This window comes from Mytilus trossulus, chromosome 5 (assembly GCF_036588685.1).
Source record: "Mytilus trossulus isolate FHL-02 chromosome 5, PNRI_Mtr1.1.1.hap1, whole genome shotgun sequence".
Classification (NCBI taxonomy): Eukaryota; Metazoa; Mollusca; class Bivalvia; order Mytilida; family Mytilidae; genus Mytilus; species Mytilus trossulus.
This window is the reverse complement of record NC_086377.1, coordinates 22,952,237-22,966,711: the sequence shown is the minus strand read 5'-3', so window position 1 is coordinate 22,966,711 and position 14,475 is coordinate 22,952,237. Positions and strand designations below refer to the sequence as shown.

At 31.4% G+C, this 14,475-nt stretch overlaps 1 protein-coding gene across 2 annotated transcripts; it reads left to right on the top strand.

Annotated features, from left to right (window-relative positions):
• Window positions 1-11,095: 11,095 nt before the first annotated feature.
• LOC134718664 (uncharacterized) lies at window positions 11,096-13,988 on the top strand. 2 transcript variants are annotated; one of them, XM_063581318.1, is made up of 3 exons: window positions 11,096-11,197; window positions 12,038-12,122; window positions 12,557-13,988. In XM_063581318.1, the coding sequence occupies exons 2-3, from the start codon at window positions 12,053-12,055 to the stop codon at window positions 12,862-12,864; spliced, it is 378 nt and encodes a 125-aa protein (XP_063437388.1). In that variant the 5' UTR covers window positions 11,096-11,197; window positions 12,038-12,052; the 3' UTR covers window positions 12,865-13,988. The 2 variants fall into 2 exon arrangements, 1 of the variants encoding a protein (XP_063437388.1); XR_010107416.1 differs by having other exon boundaries at window positions 11,123-11,197; window positions 12,051-12,122.
• Window positions 13,989-14,475: the final 487 nt, after the last annotated feature.

The following is a 14,475-nucleotide window of genomic DNA, read 5'->3' as shown; positions in this document are numbered from 1 at the left end:
TTTCAGTGTTTTACTGATTACCTATACTTTATCAACTAAATACACAAAAGAAAATGTTTTGTTGTTTTCAACAAAGGTTAGATAGTACCATTCACAACAAATAAATGATAATCAGTTTTCTTATGAATAGATATTCAAATATCTCTTTATATAGTTGATGAATATTCAAATCTAGTCTGAAGACTTACACACTTTTTCTCACTTCCTTTCCTTAAGGATGTACTTAGGTGAGGTTAGGTGAAAATTAATAAATTGAGAAGTTAAAATTGATTCTATAAGCTGGTAGAGCATCAATTAAGGATAAAAATAAGCTAAAAATATTGATAGGTCATGGACCTACTTTTCCAGATATTTAGGAATTAAAATATGGCGGGAAAAGGCTGACTCGGACTTTTACCTTATATTTGTATTGATATTGTTGGGTCTCAAAACAAAAGAAAGAAAATTAAGAATCTTCTAAAGTTTTGGTAAACGCCCTTTCATGAGCTATTTAGTCTTATCTGAAAATTTAAATGGGTGCTATGGGGCAAACTATTTTACATTGTATTGTATGGAAAAAAAACCAAGGAGTCCGAATATTTAACACAAATTCCAAAACCTCACCAAAGTACATCCTTAAATAAGTCAATTATAGGAAAGAGGTTATTTTAGGAAACATTTCATGAATTTCTTAACAAGATGCAGTTTTTTCACATGTATGTCACAAACATGCACAACACAGATTGCTATTTGTTTAAATTAATAGATATATACAATTATCCAACATTAATATAAAAATGCAAAGAACATAAAACATTATAAAATAAAATGCTTGCCGAGCACAACCTGATACAACCCCAGAGGTCATACCCTGAATAGTTTGGACAAATTTCAACACAATATTCCAGCTTGTAATTATCCAAATTAAGATTGTGACTAATTTTTGACACTAAATAAATGTTTTTTAAGACCTTAAAACTCTCTTTCACAATACTGCATTTGAAGATTTTTTCTTGAAACTTTTCAAAATATTTTTTATTTGACAAATATTGATAAATTTAAAATAAATAGGAAATATTTTTGTAGAAGGCTAAACCACCAACCTCGGCCTCAATTCCAGACTTCCCTTTGTAGCATTGTAGCATAGAACCTTGTAGTACAATTTAAGAGACATCAATTTTTTTTAGGGGGGGGAGTATTTAACCTTCTTGCTTCTAGTAAATTCGAAAAATTTCATGGACATTCTTTCACTCAAACTTAATTAATTGTCTGAAAGCAGAATGTGTCTTCAGATGACAATGAAGCAGCAGACGACAATATCATACCAACCCAAACAAATTTTTCTGGTTGTATAAAAAAAGTACAAGTCTAGTGCAAAAAAAAAACTGTTCAAATTTCAAACTTGTGGGCATACAAAACACAAAGAAATAATTATAATGACTGGTGTTTTGATTTTAAATCCTGGATTTAACGTCTTCTTGGTCCCACTGCCTGGATCTGAAATAAACATATATAAATTATTTAAATATTCCTACTAAATTTAAATGCATAAATTGTTGCAAAACTGTGATTATAACACAGTGGTATCATAAAATAACTTTGACTTTGCTGCTTCCCTTGATTTTATGGCTTTTTGTTTACTGATAACACTTTTCTTTCAAATCCCAATAACGAATTTCATAAATTAAGGTTGTTCCCATAATGAAATTCAATAAAATATTTGTCAAGATTAGAGTAGAAAAATAATGACATTTAAAACTTAAATTACAGCATTATTCTACAAATTCTGTTATAAATAAAAATCTAGGTAAAATAATTTCATTTTAGAAATCTACAATGCTTCAATTGAAAGTTAAATCTTTCACATAGTAACTATAAAATTTGAAAAAAAAGATTACCTTTGCAATTTAAGAAAATGCTGCATATAAGTAAAGCTTTCTTAGTTTAAAATGTATTTAAATTTTGCAATATCAATTATTTTGCAATTAACATATTTATAAATAAATGGCAAAATTATCTGAATTGACAGTAATACTAGTTGAAGAATTCAAACTGAGAAAAATATTCAACGAGCGACCAAACAACTCATTGATTCAGGAATGCGAATACACATTTGTTAATTATCAGTGTTGTTTGGACACAAGTTGAATATTTTTCAATATTTGAATTCTTTAATTAGTTATTCTTTTTATTATATCGGTAAATCATGGCTTTTTTTAAAGAAATTAATTACATGTAAGGGACTTTATCTTTTTTCTACTTAATCACAATTTGTTTTGATACGCCGTTATCAACGTCTTGACAACGCATATTGTTGTATGACGTCAGAGAGTGAAATAAACGTATTTCACATGTAAAATTGTTGTGTTTTTTTTTTTATTAAACTGGAACTTCTATGTATTTCATTGCAACCAATGTTTTGTATATACATATTTGTTTAAATAAAATAAAACTTATAAAACCATGTTCAAAAGGCCTAGAAAAACAGAACAAAAAAATGATACCATAAAGTGGTACTCAAACACTACAGGGAGATAACTTTGTTAAAACAGATAAACATTTTACTTACATTGTGCTGTTACGGTAATATAAAGCTTCTCAATAATCAAATTAAGTGTTTGTCAAACTGCTGTATAAACACTGTAATTTTTCTGATAAAATAGTTGCTTCCAATTTTTTATATTTTTGTCAAAGGGCAAATGAAGGGCGGTCAAAGTAAATACTTTGTCAAAATTTTCAGAAAATTAAACAAGCTAAATAAAATTTAATCAAGGTGTATTGTACTACCTTAATACCACAAAATATTAAGGTCTTTCAAATTTCACAAAAATAATTTATCTTGTCTTACCTCTGACGAAGTCTGCAGCTGAACAATATGTCTATTGATGGCTTCCAAAATGTTTGGATCCAGTGCCCGAGATGGCCTTTTTACTGTAGGAATCTGAAATTTTGGTAAGGAGGTTGGTAATGGTACTGATGGGAGTGCTGGATCATCTTTGTTTAATACTTCGTGGTATTCCTGCCACCATGTGTGCTGATCCCTGGTTAAACGTCCTGCTTGCTTCCATTTTGGCAGATCCCTAACCATTGCTGCAGTGACTGAATCAATTTTTGGATTTTTCCTCACAGGGTTTAAGGATGTGCAAATTTCCTGAAATAAGTATCCAGTCTTATTAAAAAGGTTTTCATGGGGCACTAACTACCAGATATAATATTGTTTATCAGTAATGAAATACAAATAGTGAAATATTAATTCCCTTTCAGTAGCCAAGGTTCAATTATTTTGTTAAAATAAGCCAAAAAACATTGATTATGAATTATTCAGTGAAACAAAGGTAAACATATGAATGACTGATTCTATACACTAATACACATTATAATACAGGTAAATGCTTAATCTATTTATATTTATGTTAACATCGCGTATATGGTCATCCGATGACTATTAGTCATACATGACATATTTATTTACCTATAAGGTGGGAATGATCTCTAAGTTCACTGTTCTGTACTGTTCAAACTCCAAAAGGTCAGTCTTTTATTGACATCTTAACAATGGGACCATCCTTTACAAATTTAAATATATGTGGAGCTTTAATTCCGTCACATCTGTTTAGATTAACGAGTTTTTCCTTGAAATTGAAAACGCTGTTGAGGTGACTAACAATGGGTGAAGATGTGGATGCGACCCTTATCCTTGCATGGAGTTCTAGAAGCGTTGGTGCGTTCTTTTGACATAACTTGGTGCTGATTCTACTAAATAATTGGTCCTCATTCTCATGTGTGTGTCTCACCATCAAAAAAGAAAGTTTAATGTACAACAAAAGTTTTATCAATTTAAAAGATGCTGCTATACTTTGTCCGATAAAAAAAAACCTCGCAAAATAAGCTAACATTACAAACACAAAAAATTAAAATCTTTACCATCAGTCTTTCAACCAGAAGAGGAGGTAAAATATTTGGCAACAGTCATGATCAACTGTACGACTTTTGGTATTCAATGTGCACATGTTTGTAACATTCAAATGAAAACCATTTCAAAAATGTTTTGCTCTCATCTTTTACAGCTTCTGAGTTCACTTCTTTTCAATAATAGTTATTTTTGCTTTTAAACCTATTAAATAAAAACTCCCTCAGTAAAGGTCAATCTAGATCAGCATTTCTATTGTTAAAGTATCTGCTTATGTGGGTTTTTTCCTTTTCGTTATTTTATGTTTACATTGCAAATTAATGTAACATTAGCTTCACTTTAACTTTCTATTCTATTCATACTGATATTGTGGGCAGCTCTCTAACTTAAATTCAACAATTTAATATAATACATTTTCAAGGGATAATAAAATGGGGTATTTCATAATATGTTCTACACCTACCTTCTTGAATACCTTTGCCTTCACAAGAGCAGCTAAAACATCAGCACAAAGTGGTTTTTGATGTTTTTGCCACAGTTGTCTGCATGCAAATACAAAACTGGTGGCAGTGCATTGTCGTTGGTCTAAAATTAAAAGTGTTATTGTTAAGCAACATCATGATTAATACAGAGTGTAACCATACACTAGCTGACTATGAGATAAGGGTTAATATATATAGCTGCTCTTGTGAAGGCAAAGGTATTCAAGAAGGTAGGTGTAGAACATATTATGAAATACCCCATTTTATTATCCCTTGAAAATGTATTATATTAAATTGTTGAATTTAAGTTAGAGAGCTGCCCACAATATCAGTATGAATAGAATAGAAAGTTAAAGTGAAGCTAATGTTACATTAATTTGCAATGTAAACATAAAATAACGAAAAGGAAAAAACCCACATAAGCAGATACTTTAACAATAGAAATGCTGATCTAGATTGACCTTTACTGAGGGAGTTTTTATTTGATAGGTTTAAAAGCAAAAATAACTATTATTGAAAAGAAGTGAACTCAGAAGCTGTAAAAGATGAGAGCAAAACATTTTTGAAATGGTTTTCATTTGAATGTTACAAACATGTGCACATTGAATACCAAAAGTCGTACAGTTGATCATGACTGTTGCCAAATATTTTACCTCCTCTTCTGGTTGAAAGACTGATGGTAAAGATTTTAATTTTTTGTGTTTGTAATGTTAGCTTATTTTGCGAGGTTTTTTTTTATCGGACAAAGTATAGCAGCATCTTTTAAATTGATAAAACTTTTGTTGTACATTAAACTTTCTTTTTTGATGGTGAGACACACACATGAGAATGAGGACCAATTATTTAGTAGAATCAGCACCAAGTTATGTCAAAAGAACGCACCAACGCTTCTAGAACTCCATGCAAGGATAAGGGTCGCATCCACATCTTCACCCATTGTTAGTCACCTCAACAGCGTTTTCAATTTCAAGGAAAAACTCGTTAATCTAAACAGATGTGACGGAATTAAAGCTCCACATATATTTAAATTTGTAAAGGATGGTCCCATTGTTAAGATGTCAATAAAAGACTGACCTTTTGGAGTTTGAACAGTACAGAACAGTGAACTTAGAGATCATTCCCACCTTATAGGTAAATAAATATGTCATGTATGACTAATAGTCATCGGATGACCATATACGCGATGTTAACATAAATATAAATAGATTAAGCATTTACCTGTATTATAATGTGTATTAGTGTATAGAATCAGTCATTCATATGTTTACCTTTGTTTCACTTGCAAGTGAATAATTCATAATCAATGTTTTTTGGCTTATTTTAACAAAATAATTGAACCTTGGCTACTGAAAGGGAATTAATATTTCACTATTTGTATTTCATTACTGATAAACAATATTATATCTGGTAGTTAGTGCCCCATGAAAACCTTTTTAATAAGACTGGATACTTATTTCAGGAAATTTGCACATCCTTAAACCCTGTGAGGAAAAATCCAAAAATTGATTCAGTCACTGCAGCAATGGTTAGGGATCTGCCAAAATGGAAGCAAGCAGGACGTTTAACCAGGGATCAGCACACATGGTGGCAGGAATACCACGAAGTATTAAACAAAGATGATCCAGCACTCCCATCAGTACCATTACCAACCTCCTTACCAAAATTTCAGATTCCTACAGTAAAAAGGCCATCTCGGGCACTGGATCCAAACATTTTGGAAGCCATCAATAGACATATTGTTCAGCTGCAGACTTCGTCAGAGGTAAGACAAGATAAATTATTTTTGTGAAATTTGAAAGACCTTAATATTTTGTGGTATTAAGGTAGTACAATACACCTTGATTAAATTTTATTTAGCTTGTTTAATTTTCTGAAAATTTTGACAAAGTATTTACTTTGACCGCCCTTCATTTGCCCTTTGACAAAAATATAAAAAATTGGAAGCAACTATTTTATCAGAAAAATTACAGTGTTTATACAGCAGTTTGACAAACACTTAATTTGATTATTGAGAAGCTTTATATTACCGTAACAGCACAATGTAATTAAAATGTTTATCTGATTTAACAAAGTTATCTCCCTGTAGTGTTTGAGTACCACTTTATGGTATCATTTTTTTGTTCTGTTTTTCTAGGCCTTTTGAACATGGTTTTATAAGTTTTATTTTATTTAAACAAATATGTATATACAAAACATTGGTTGCAATGAAATACATAGAAGTTCCAGTTTAATAAAAAAAAAAAACACAATAATTTTACATGTGAAATACGTTTATTTCACTCTCTGACGTCATACAACAATATGCGTTGTCAAGACGTTGATAACGGCGTATCAAAACAAATTGTGATTAAGTAGAAAAAAGATAAAGTCCCTTACATGTAATTAATTTCTTTAAAAAAAGCCATGATTTACCGATATAATAAAAAGAATAACTAATTAAAGAATTCAAATATTGAAAAATATTCAACTTGTGTCCAAACAACACTGATAATTAACAAATGTGTATTCGCATTCCTGAATCAATGAGTTGTTTGGTCGCTCGTTGAATATTTTTCTCAGTTTGAATTCTTCAACTAGTATTACTGTCAATTCAGATAATTTTGCCATTTATTTATAAATATGTTAATTGCAAAATAATTGATATTGCAAAATTTAAATACATTTTAAACTAAGAAAGCTTTACTTATATGCAGCATTTTCTTAAATTGCAAAGGTAATCTTTTTTTTCAAATTTTATAGTTACTATGTGAAAGATTTAACTTTCAATTGAAGCATTGTAGATTTCTAAAATGAAATTATTTTACCTAGATTTTTATTTATAACAGACTTTGTAGAATAATGCTGTAATTTAAGTTTTAAATGTCATTATTTTTCTACTCTAATCTTGACAAATATTTTATTGAATTTCATTATGGGAACAACCTTAATTTATGAAATTCGTTATTGGGATTTGAAAGAAAAGTGTTATCAGTAAACAAAAAGCCATAAAATCAAGGGAAGCAGCAAAGTCAAAGTTATTTTATGATACCACTGTGTTATAATCACAGTTTTGCAACAATTTATGCATTTAAATTTAGTAGGAATATTTAAATAATTTATATATGTTTATTTCAGATCCAGGCAGTGGGACCAAGAAGACGTTAAATCCAGGATTTAAAATCAAAACACCAGTCATTATAATTATTTCTTTGTGTTTTGTATGCCCACAAGTTTGAAACTGCCAATGGCAATGGTTCTGGTGCGGCATGCACTGAAGGTATGGCATTACAGTTCAGCTGCACTTTCTTCGGTTTTCGTCCCAAGTGTTCCAACTCAAACCGAAAACGAAATGGGAAACAGTCCATGGTAAAATGATCTGAACAAATGGCAGAATATTCTGTTGGACCTGACCAAACTGCCCTCTTTACCTTCACGAAGTCAACCCATTGTCGGCAAAGTGATGGATCCTTCGGAAATGTATGCAAAGAATATCCATCTTTATGTGTATTTCCACAGTTGGCAGCAACACATCTTGTGCCACTTCCACTGCTTTTACCACCACGGTCTCCCCTCGGCATTATAATGATACAAAAACTTATATATATTCGGTATTTGTACGTAGATTCAGTGTAAACAAAGTGATTTCAATAACCGGAAGTATATATCTGTTCTCGATGCGACGTATTTTTGCCTAGAGCTTACGGAACTTACCGACCGAGAAATTTATCCAGGTGATTTAAATCGACGAAAACTCACCTGTGGTAATAACTTTGTTATTATTGTAAATTTTCTCCTCGGACTTTTTGCAATCGTTTTAAAAATGAAGGATCATGAGGGAAATGAGAAATAAAATTTTTGGAAATTTTGAATGATGTGGCTCTTTAAATAGATATAGGAAGATGTGGTGTAAGTGCCAATGAGACAAATCTCCATCCAAATAGCAATTTATAAAAGTAAACCATTATAGGTCAATGTACGGCCTTCAACACGGAACCTTGGCTCACACCGAAAAACAAGCTATAAAGGTCCCCAAAATTGCTAGTGTAAAACCGTTTAAACGGAAAAACCAACGGTCTAATCTACATAAAATAAAAAAACGAGAAACGAGAAACACGTATACTTTACATAAACCAACGACAACTAGTTCATAGAGGGATCCATCGATCCAGAAGCTGATTTGGTAAAATTTTGGTTGTTTGATTTGTTTTTGTTTGAATTGTTTTATTTGTCTTTTTGTTTGTTCATTGTTCGTAGTTATTTGTTTACGTTCTTTTGAGACTACCAATTCGCTATCATCATTTGAATCATCACTACTCTCATCTGCTGGCTGCTTATATTTAGTTTCATCTTGAGCGTTATCAACGTTAGCAGCTTCAGGTACACTATCAGGAACATTTGAATCACCATTCTGATCTTGATCTGCTGTTGGATCATCCAACGGTTGTTGACATTCTTTGGCTTTAGGACCTGATTTGCCACAGGAGTTGCACGCCCAGTCATTGTCACAGGTCCTGTTTCTGTCCCGTCTGTAAACACTTGTTGCATTTAGAACAAGGATTTACTACAATGTGGTCTTTGTGGATGAGTAGCTCTTTGTATTTACCTATACTCATGAATCTAGGTAGCTGTATACCATGTACCGGTCTCCGGTTTGACAGTTGGTAAGAAATCCGTTAATATAGTAGCCTTTCCCGATGAAAGTTGTAAATTTTGAGATTATGTTCGGTCTCAAAATATCTACCAATTTGCTTGTCGTCTGCAGATAAGGGTACGTTTATGATCCGGATGTGTAAGTAGTTGGATATGATCTTTAACTACACATTTTGGTTTTCTATCATATACATGTATGTGTTTTTCCTGATAGGGAGACCATTAGCTATCGAATGTTCCCTATCTGACTCACTATCAAGATAAACCAACCACATTCCATTAACCTTTCACATGGCTTTCTTCTCCTACATGGTCAATATCACTATACAATTCCGCATGATTAAAAAAGTCTACAGGTTTTAATTTTATAATTCCGAAGAGATCAGTCTCTAATATAAATACGGGTTTGGTTGCAGAGAACCCGTTCTCACGGATTTGAGAATTACTTTTATCATTTTTAGATTTTGAGGAACAAGAAATAGTAAACATATACTACAATTTTCAGTTTTGATTAAATACAGATGGTCACTTATAAAATTGTATAATTTTGTCATCACTTTTCCTTTTATCTGTATTGCATACTGTTCTTACATATAACTAAGTTATTTGGTATTTAGTGTATTGCTTTCAAACCTATTTTGGTTTGGAAATAATAATAAAAAAAATAACTACAATTTTCAGTTTGTATTAAAGTCATATGAAACGAGTGACAGGTGAACAATAATGTTTATCCGATTCTTGAACCAATGCATGTATATATCATAAACTTAGTCTTCTGTGCACGATTTTATCTGTTTTACGCAACAATATTGTACAATCAGTCATTTATATTTTCTTTCTCTTTCTGTTATGAAGTGAAAATCAGGCAGCTACCTAAAATAGACGCCGAGGTTTATCGATTGACACAATCAACAATTAAACGTGGATATTGAGTACGTGTTTAACATGTACAATCGGATAATATTTTATTTTTTAGGACAGATCCATGCGTATTGCGATCACCTGCTTTTACGAGAAGGGTCACGCTGAGGTCACTTTGCATACGGAAAATATATCAGCGAATTGCTTCCTGGAAGCAAGAAAGTAAAAAAAAAAAAGTAAACTTCTTCCAAATATGAAAAAAATAAAGCATTTGCTGAAGAAAAAAGTTTATGTACATATAAGGTTTATAATGAAAACTATCCATTTAGTTATAAAAAAACATATGCATTAAATGTTTTTAATTACATTAAATACAGATGCAGTATGAAATCTTGATTTCCCGAAAAAAAAATATTTTGTAAATAAACCATTTATTTTAGACTTGAATTTAAGTTAATTGAAGGATCTGGTGTCTGATTTTAAAAATATTTGAATTACATTATGTCGATCTCGCCGCGATATAGTCTTTTTGCGCTCATGCAGCGTAAAAAAACAATCAATCAATTAATTACGATGAACCGCTTTTAAATTAAAATGAATATAACATGATGTTACAGTGAAAAGGCTGCTTTTTTAATGAATTTGTTTGAACATAGTTACCAATGCAGAATCTGTTTTGAATAAGAATTGGATGCAGGGTGGGGTAGACCTATACATGCTTTCTACTTTTAATCATCTTTAAATAGTGTATGATAAGTCAGTTCTGACAACGGGTAAACACAACTTTTAATAAATGTCCGCAACTACTGATTTCCAGAAAAAAAATAAAAAAAATGCTTAACTTCTTAAGAGTTGGCAAGGGATGTTTTCTTTAATCCCTCATTCCGTTTTCTTAGGTTTTACTTCTGGATTGTATACCCTTTCTGCTATACCCTCAGCCCTCTGGCAGTGTTCCAAAGTATGAAAAATATTATGGGGTTAATCAATTTTAATTTTTAATCATCATTGAATATTTGTTCCATAAGGAAGATTTATAGTGAAATTACCTATGTTGAAGTTTTCAAAATGACGTTTCATTTCAGAAATAAATTTACGCGAAAAACATTATTATGCAGTTTGAATAAAAGATTTAATCGATTTACAGGTTATTTAAATTTGTAAATCACTTGAATATTTCATACAATACCCGCCTTTATAGTATAATTTGGCAATCTCAGTGTCGAGTATATATAATATACTGACAAATTCAATAGAAATGATTTTTACATTTTAGTCACATGTTATTCAAGGTTAAATTGTGTTTGAAGTTGTTGATTTTTCTAATATTAAGGAATATGTAAGTAAAATAGTAGAATGCTTAATTTTTCTTCGAAACCAATAATTTAAATTTAAAAAATGAGGATACAACTATTTGAAGAGTAAAAATGTAACAAATATCTACTTACAAAGTATCCAGTTTATTGATCGATATATTGAAAGATATAATTGTTTGCAGGGAAATCATGTCATTTAATCGGAAACTATGCATAATGTTTTAGTTTAGAAATTTTGAAAAAAAGTATACAATTCAACTACATATCCAATGTATAACTGAAGTTAAAAACAAAATTTCAGCAAGAATTCAAATTAAAAGTTTAATATTTATCTTTACTTCCTCTTGATAACATTTCTATCAAACGGTATATGTGAGAATTTGTGGTGAAGATACTACTCCATTAACAGTTACGACGGTTGCTATTCAAATAACATGTGTACAACTAGGATTTTTAATAATTTATTATATTTGAAATTGTGTTTTTATGAAGAATGAAAGTAGTCACTGATTTTTAATATATATAGTTTGCTGAAGAGCTACACCAGTTATATTTAGAGCAAGAAAAACCAAAAAACGACTAATTTGTATAGTCAGTAAATTAAATATAATTGCATTATCTGTAAAGTAATGGGTAGCGATAATCATCTCTCGTATAAAGTTATGTTGTATATTCATGAGTATTCCAAATATATGTGCCTTAAACTTGTTAATGAACACCTGGTTTAATCCAACATTTTTTTAGTTTTCCTTGGGATTTCTTAATGTTAGTTATTTTACTATCTAGTCATTGATTTTGAAATTATTCTTTTTTAAATGTATAGACATATATAAAATGTTAAATATCAATATTGTTTTGTTAAGTGTCTTATTGTAGACATGATGCATAATACAAAGTCCGCTGTGCTGTTTGTTGTTCTGCTGTTGACCCTTCCGTCTAGTGTTGAAGGTAAGATTAAGGGTTTCTGTTTATGAAATACATATTTTTTACACTTACAAATCGTTCAAGTTTAAATCAAAATAAATAAAATAAATAGTGTTTATCTTAATGTTGACGTTCAAAAGAAGATAAATATGAACATGAAATACCTAAATATTGTCACAAATGCTATACTCATAATTTACCGAAAACCCACTGGCCCTGAGTAGAAGTCACTTTTGTAATTCAGTAGCACTGCAGTGGTGGGTAATAAAGTACTGATTTTAACACAAGTAAAAAAAACTTTGAATATTCACATCTACTACAAACTTACATAAAACCATAGAGGAGTAAAAAGGAAAAAAGAAGTCACAAAAATATACGTTATAGATTTACAAATCGAGTATGTGACAAAATGTGTAGTTAAATAAATAAACCATAACATAATGCTGTTATTTACTCAGGTGGAAACATATGCTACTACTCATGTCTTGCCTCCGTTGGAGCAACTGCGTTATTTGGGACAGCGACCATACTACCAGTTCTAGGTTTTACATCTTCTGGAATAACAGCTGGATCATGGGCTGCAACATGGATGGCTTCGTTTGCAGGTTCTGTACCTGCTGGTAGTATGTTTGCTACGTTTCAATCGGCAGGAATGACAGGGGCGACTGCTAAATTGGCCGCTGGAGTTACTGGGTCGGCTGGTGGCATATGTGCTGCCATTTGCGCACTTTCCCCCATAACTATAGATGATTTTGTTTCATTTTAACACACTGTTCAATGTTCTTAATTTAACTTCGTACTTGATTGTATCCTGAAATTATGTGAGTGTCACTGATGAGTTCTTTGTAGTTTAGACTATATGAACAAGATAAAAAGTCTATTATCTTTTATGATTTTATAAATCTTGTTCAACATATAAACATGATTCACTATGTTTTCATTAACGCTATTGCATTATTATAGTGCAATCACGTGCAACTCTTTATATAAACAAGACATGTGCATGTTTAACTTATTAATATTTTATTATACTTAATCATCTAAACGCGAAGGTTGAAGTTTGTTATGGCATATACAGATATAATCTTCTGTATGAATGATCAATAACAGTTGAATGTTTATCACACCTGACTTGTGGTTAAACAGAAACAAAAACAGGTTTATTAAATGTACAACCCTGAATGACAATATTTTAATTATATTATCTATGTTTCTTGCATACGTCAATGTATATATTTTGAACAAATAACCATTGTGAACATGGCATGTCATTGATTTAAACGCCGCTACTAGATATAGCTTGTTTTAATAATACACAACGTTACTTATGTATGGCCTTTAATCTTACTGTTATAAACCATATACCGATTTTAGATCCAATATTAGAGGATATGTTTTTAGCTCACCTGGCCCAAAGGGCCAAGTGAGCTTTTCTCATCACTTGGCGTCCGTCGTCGTCGTCGTCCTTCGTCGTTAACTTTTACAAAAATCTTCTCCTCTGAAACTATTGGGCCAAATTAAACCAAACTTGGCCACAATCATCATTGGGGTATCTAGTTTAAAAAATGAGTGGCGTGACCCGCCAAACCAACCAAGATGGCCGCTATGGCTAAAAATAGAACATAGGGGTAAAACGCAGTTTTTGGCTTATTACTCAAAAACCAAAGCATTTAAAGCAAATCTGACATGGGGTAAAATTGTTTATCAAGTCAAGATCTATCTTTCCTGAAATTTTCAGATGAATCGGACAACCCGTTGTTGGGTTGCTGCCCCTGAATTGGTAATTTTAAGGAAATTTTGCTGTTTTTGGTCATTATCTTGAATATTATTATAGATAGAGATAAACTGTAAACAGCAATAATGTTCAGCAAAGTAAGATCTACAATTGAATCAACATGACCGAAATGGTCAATTGACCCGACCCCTAAGGAGTTATTGTCCTTTTAAGTCAATTTTTTTACAATTTTCATAAAACTTGTAAATTTTTACTAACATTGTCCACTGAAACTAATGGGCCAAGTTCATTATAGATAGAGATAATTGTAAGAACAAGAATGTTTAGTAAAGTAAGATGTACAAACACATCACCATCACCAAAACATAATTTTGTCATGAATCCATCTGCTTCCTTTGTTTAATATTCACATAGACCAAGGTGAGCGACACAGGCTCTTTAGAGCCTCTAGTTTATTTATTGACAAATGAGTGTAGTAAAAAAAAATGATAATATATTACATTAAAGTGGGGCGTCCGTTTGGCTGTGCGGGATGTATCAAGTTCGCAGTCACGTCCGGTCAGAGGGGGGCGTTAAATCCGATGCCTCGTGTAAAGAGAGTGCCACGCTCTTTGCACGTTGAGAACCCTTGCAACAACTCTT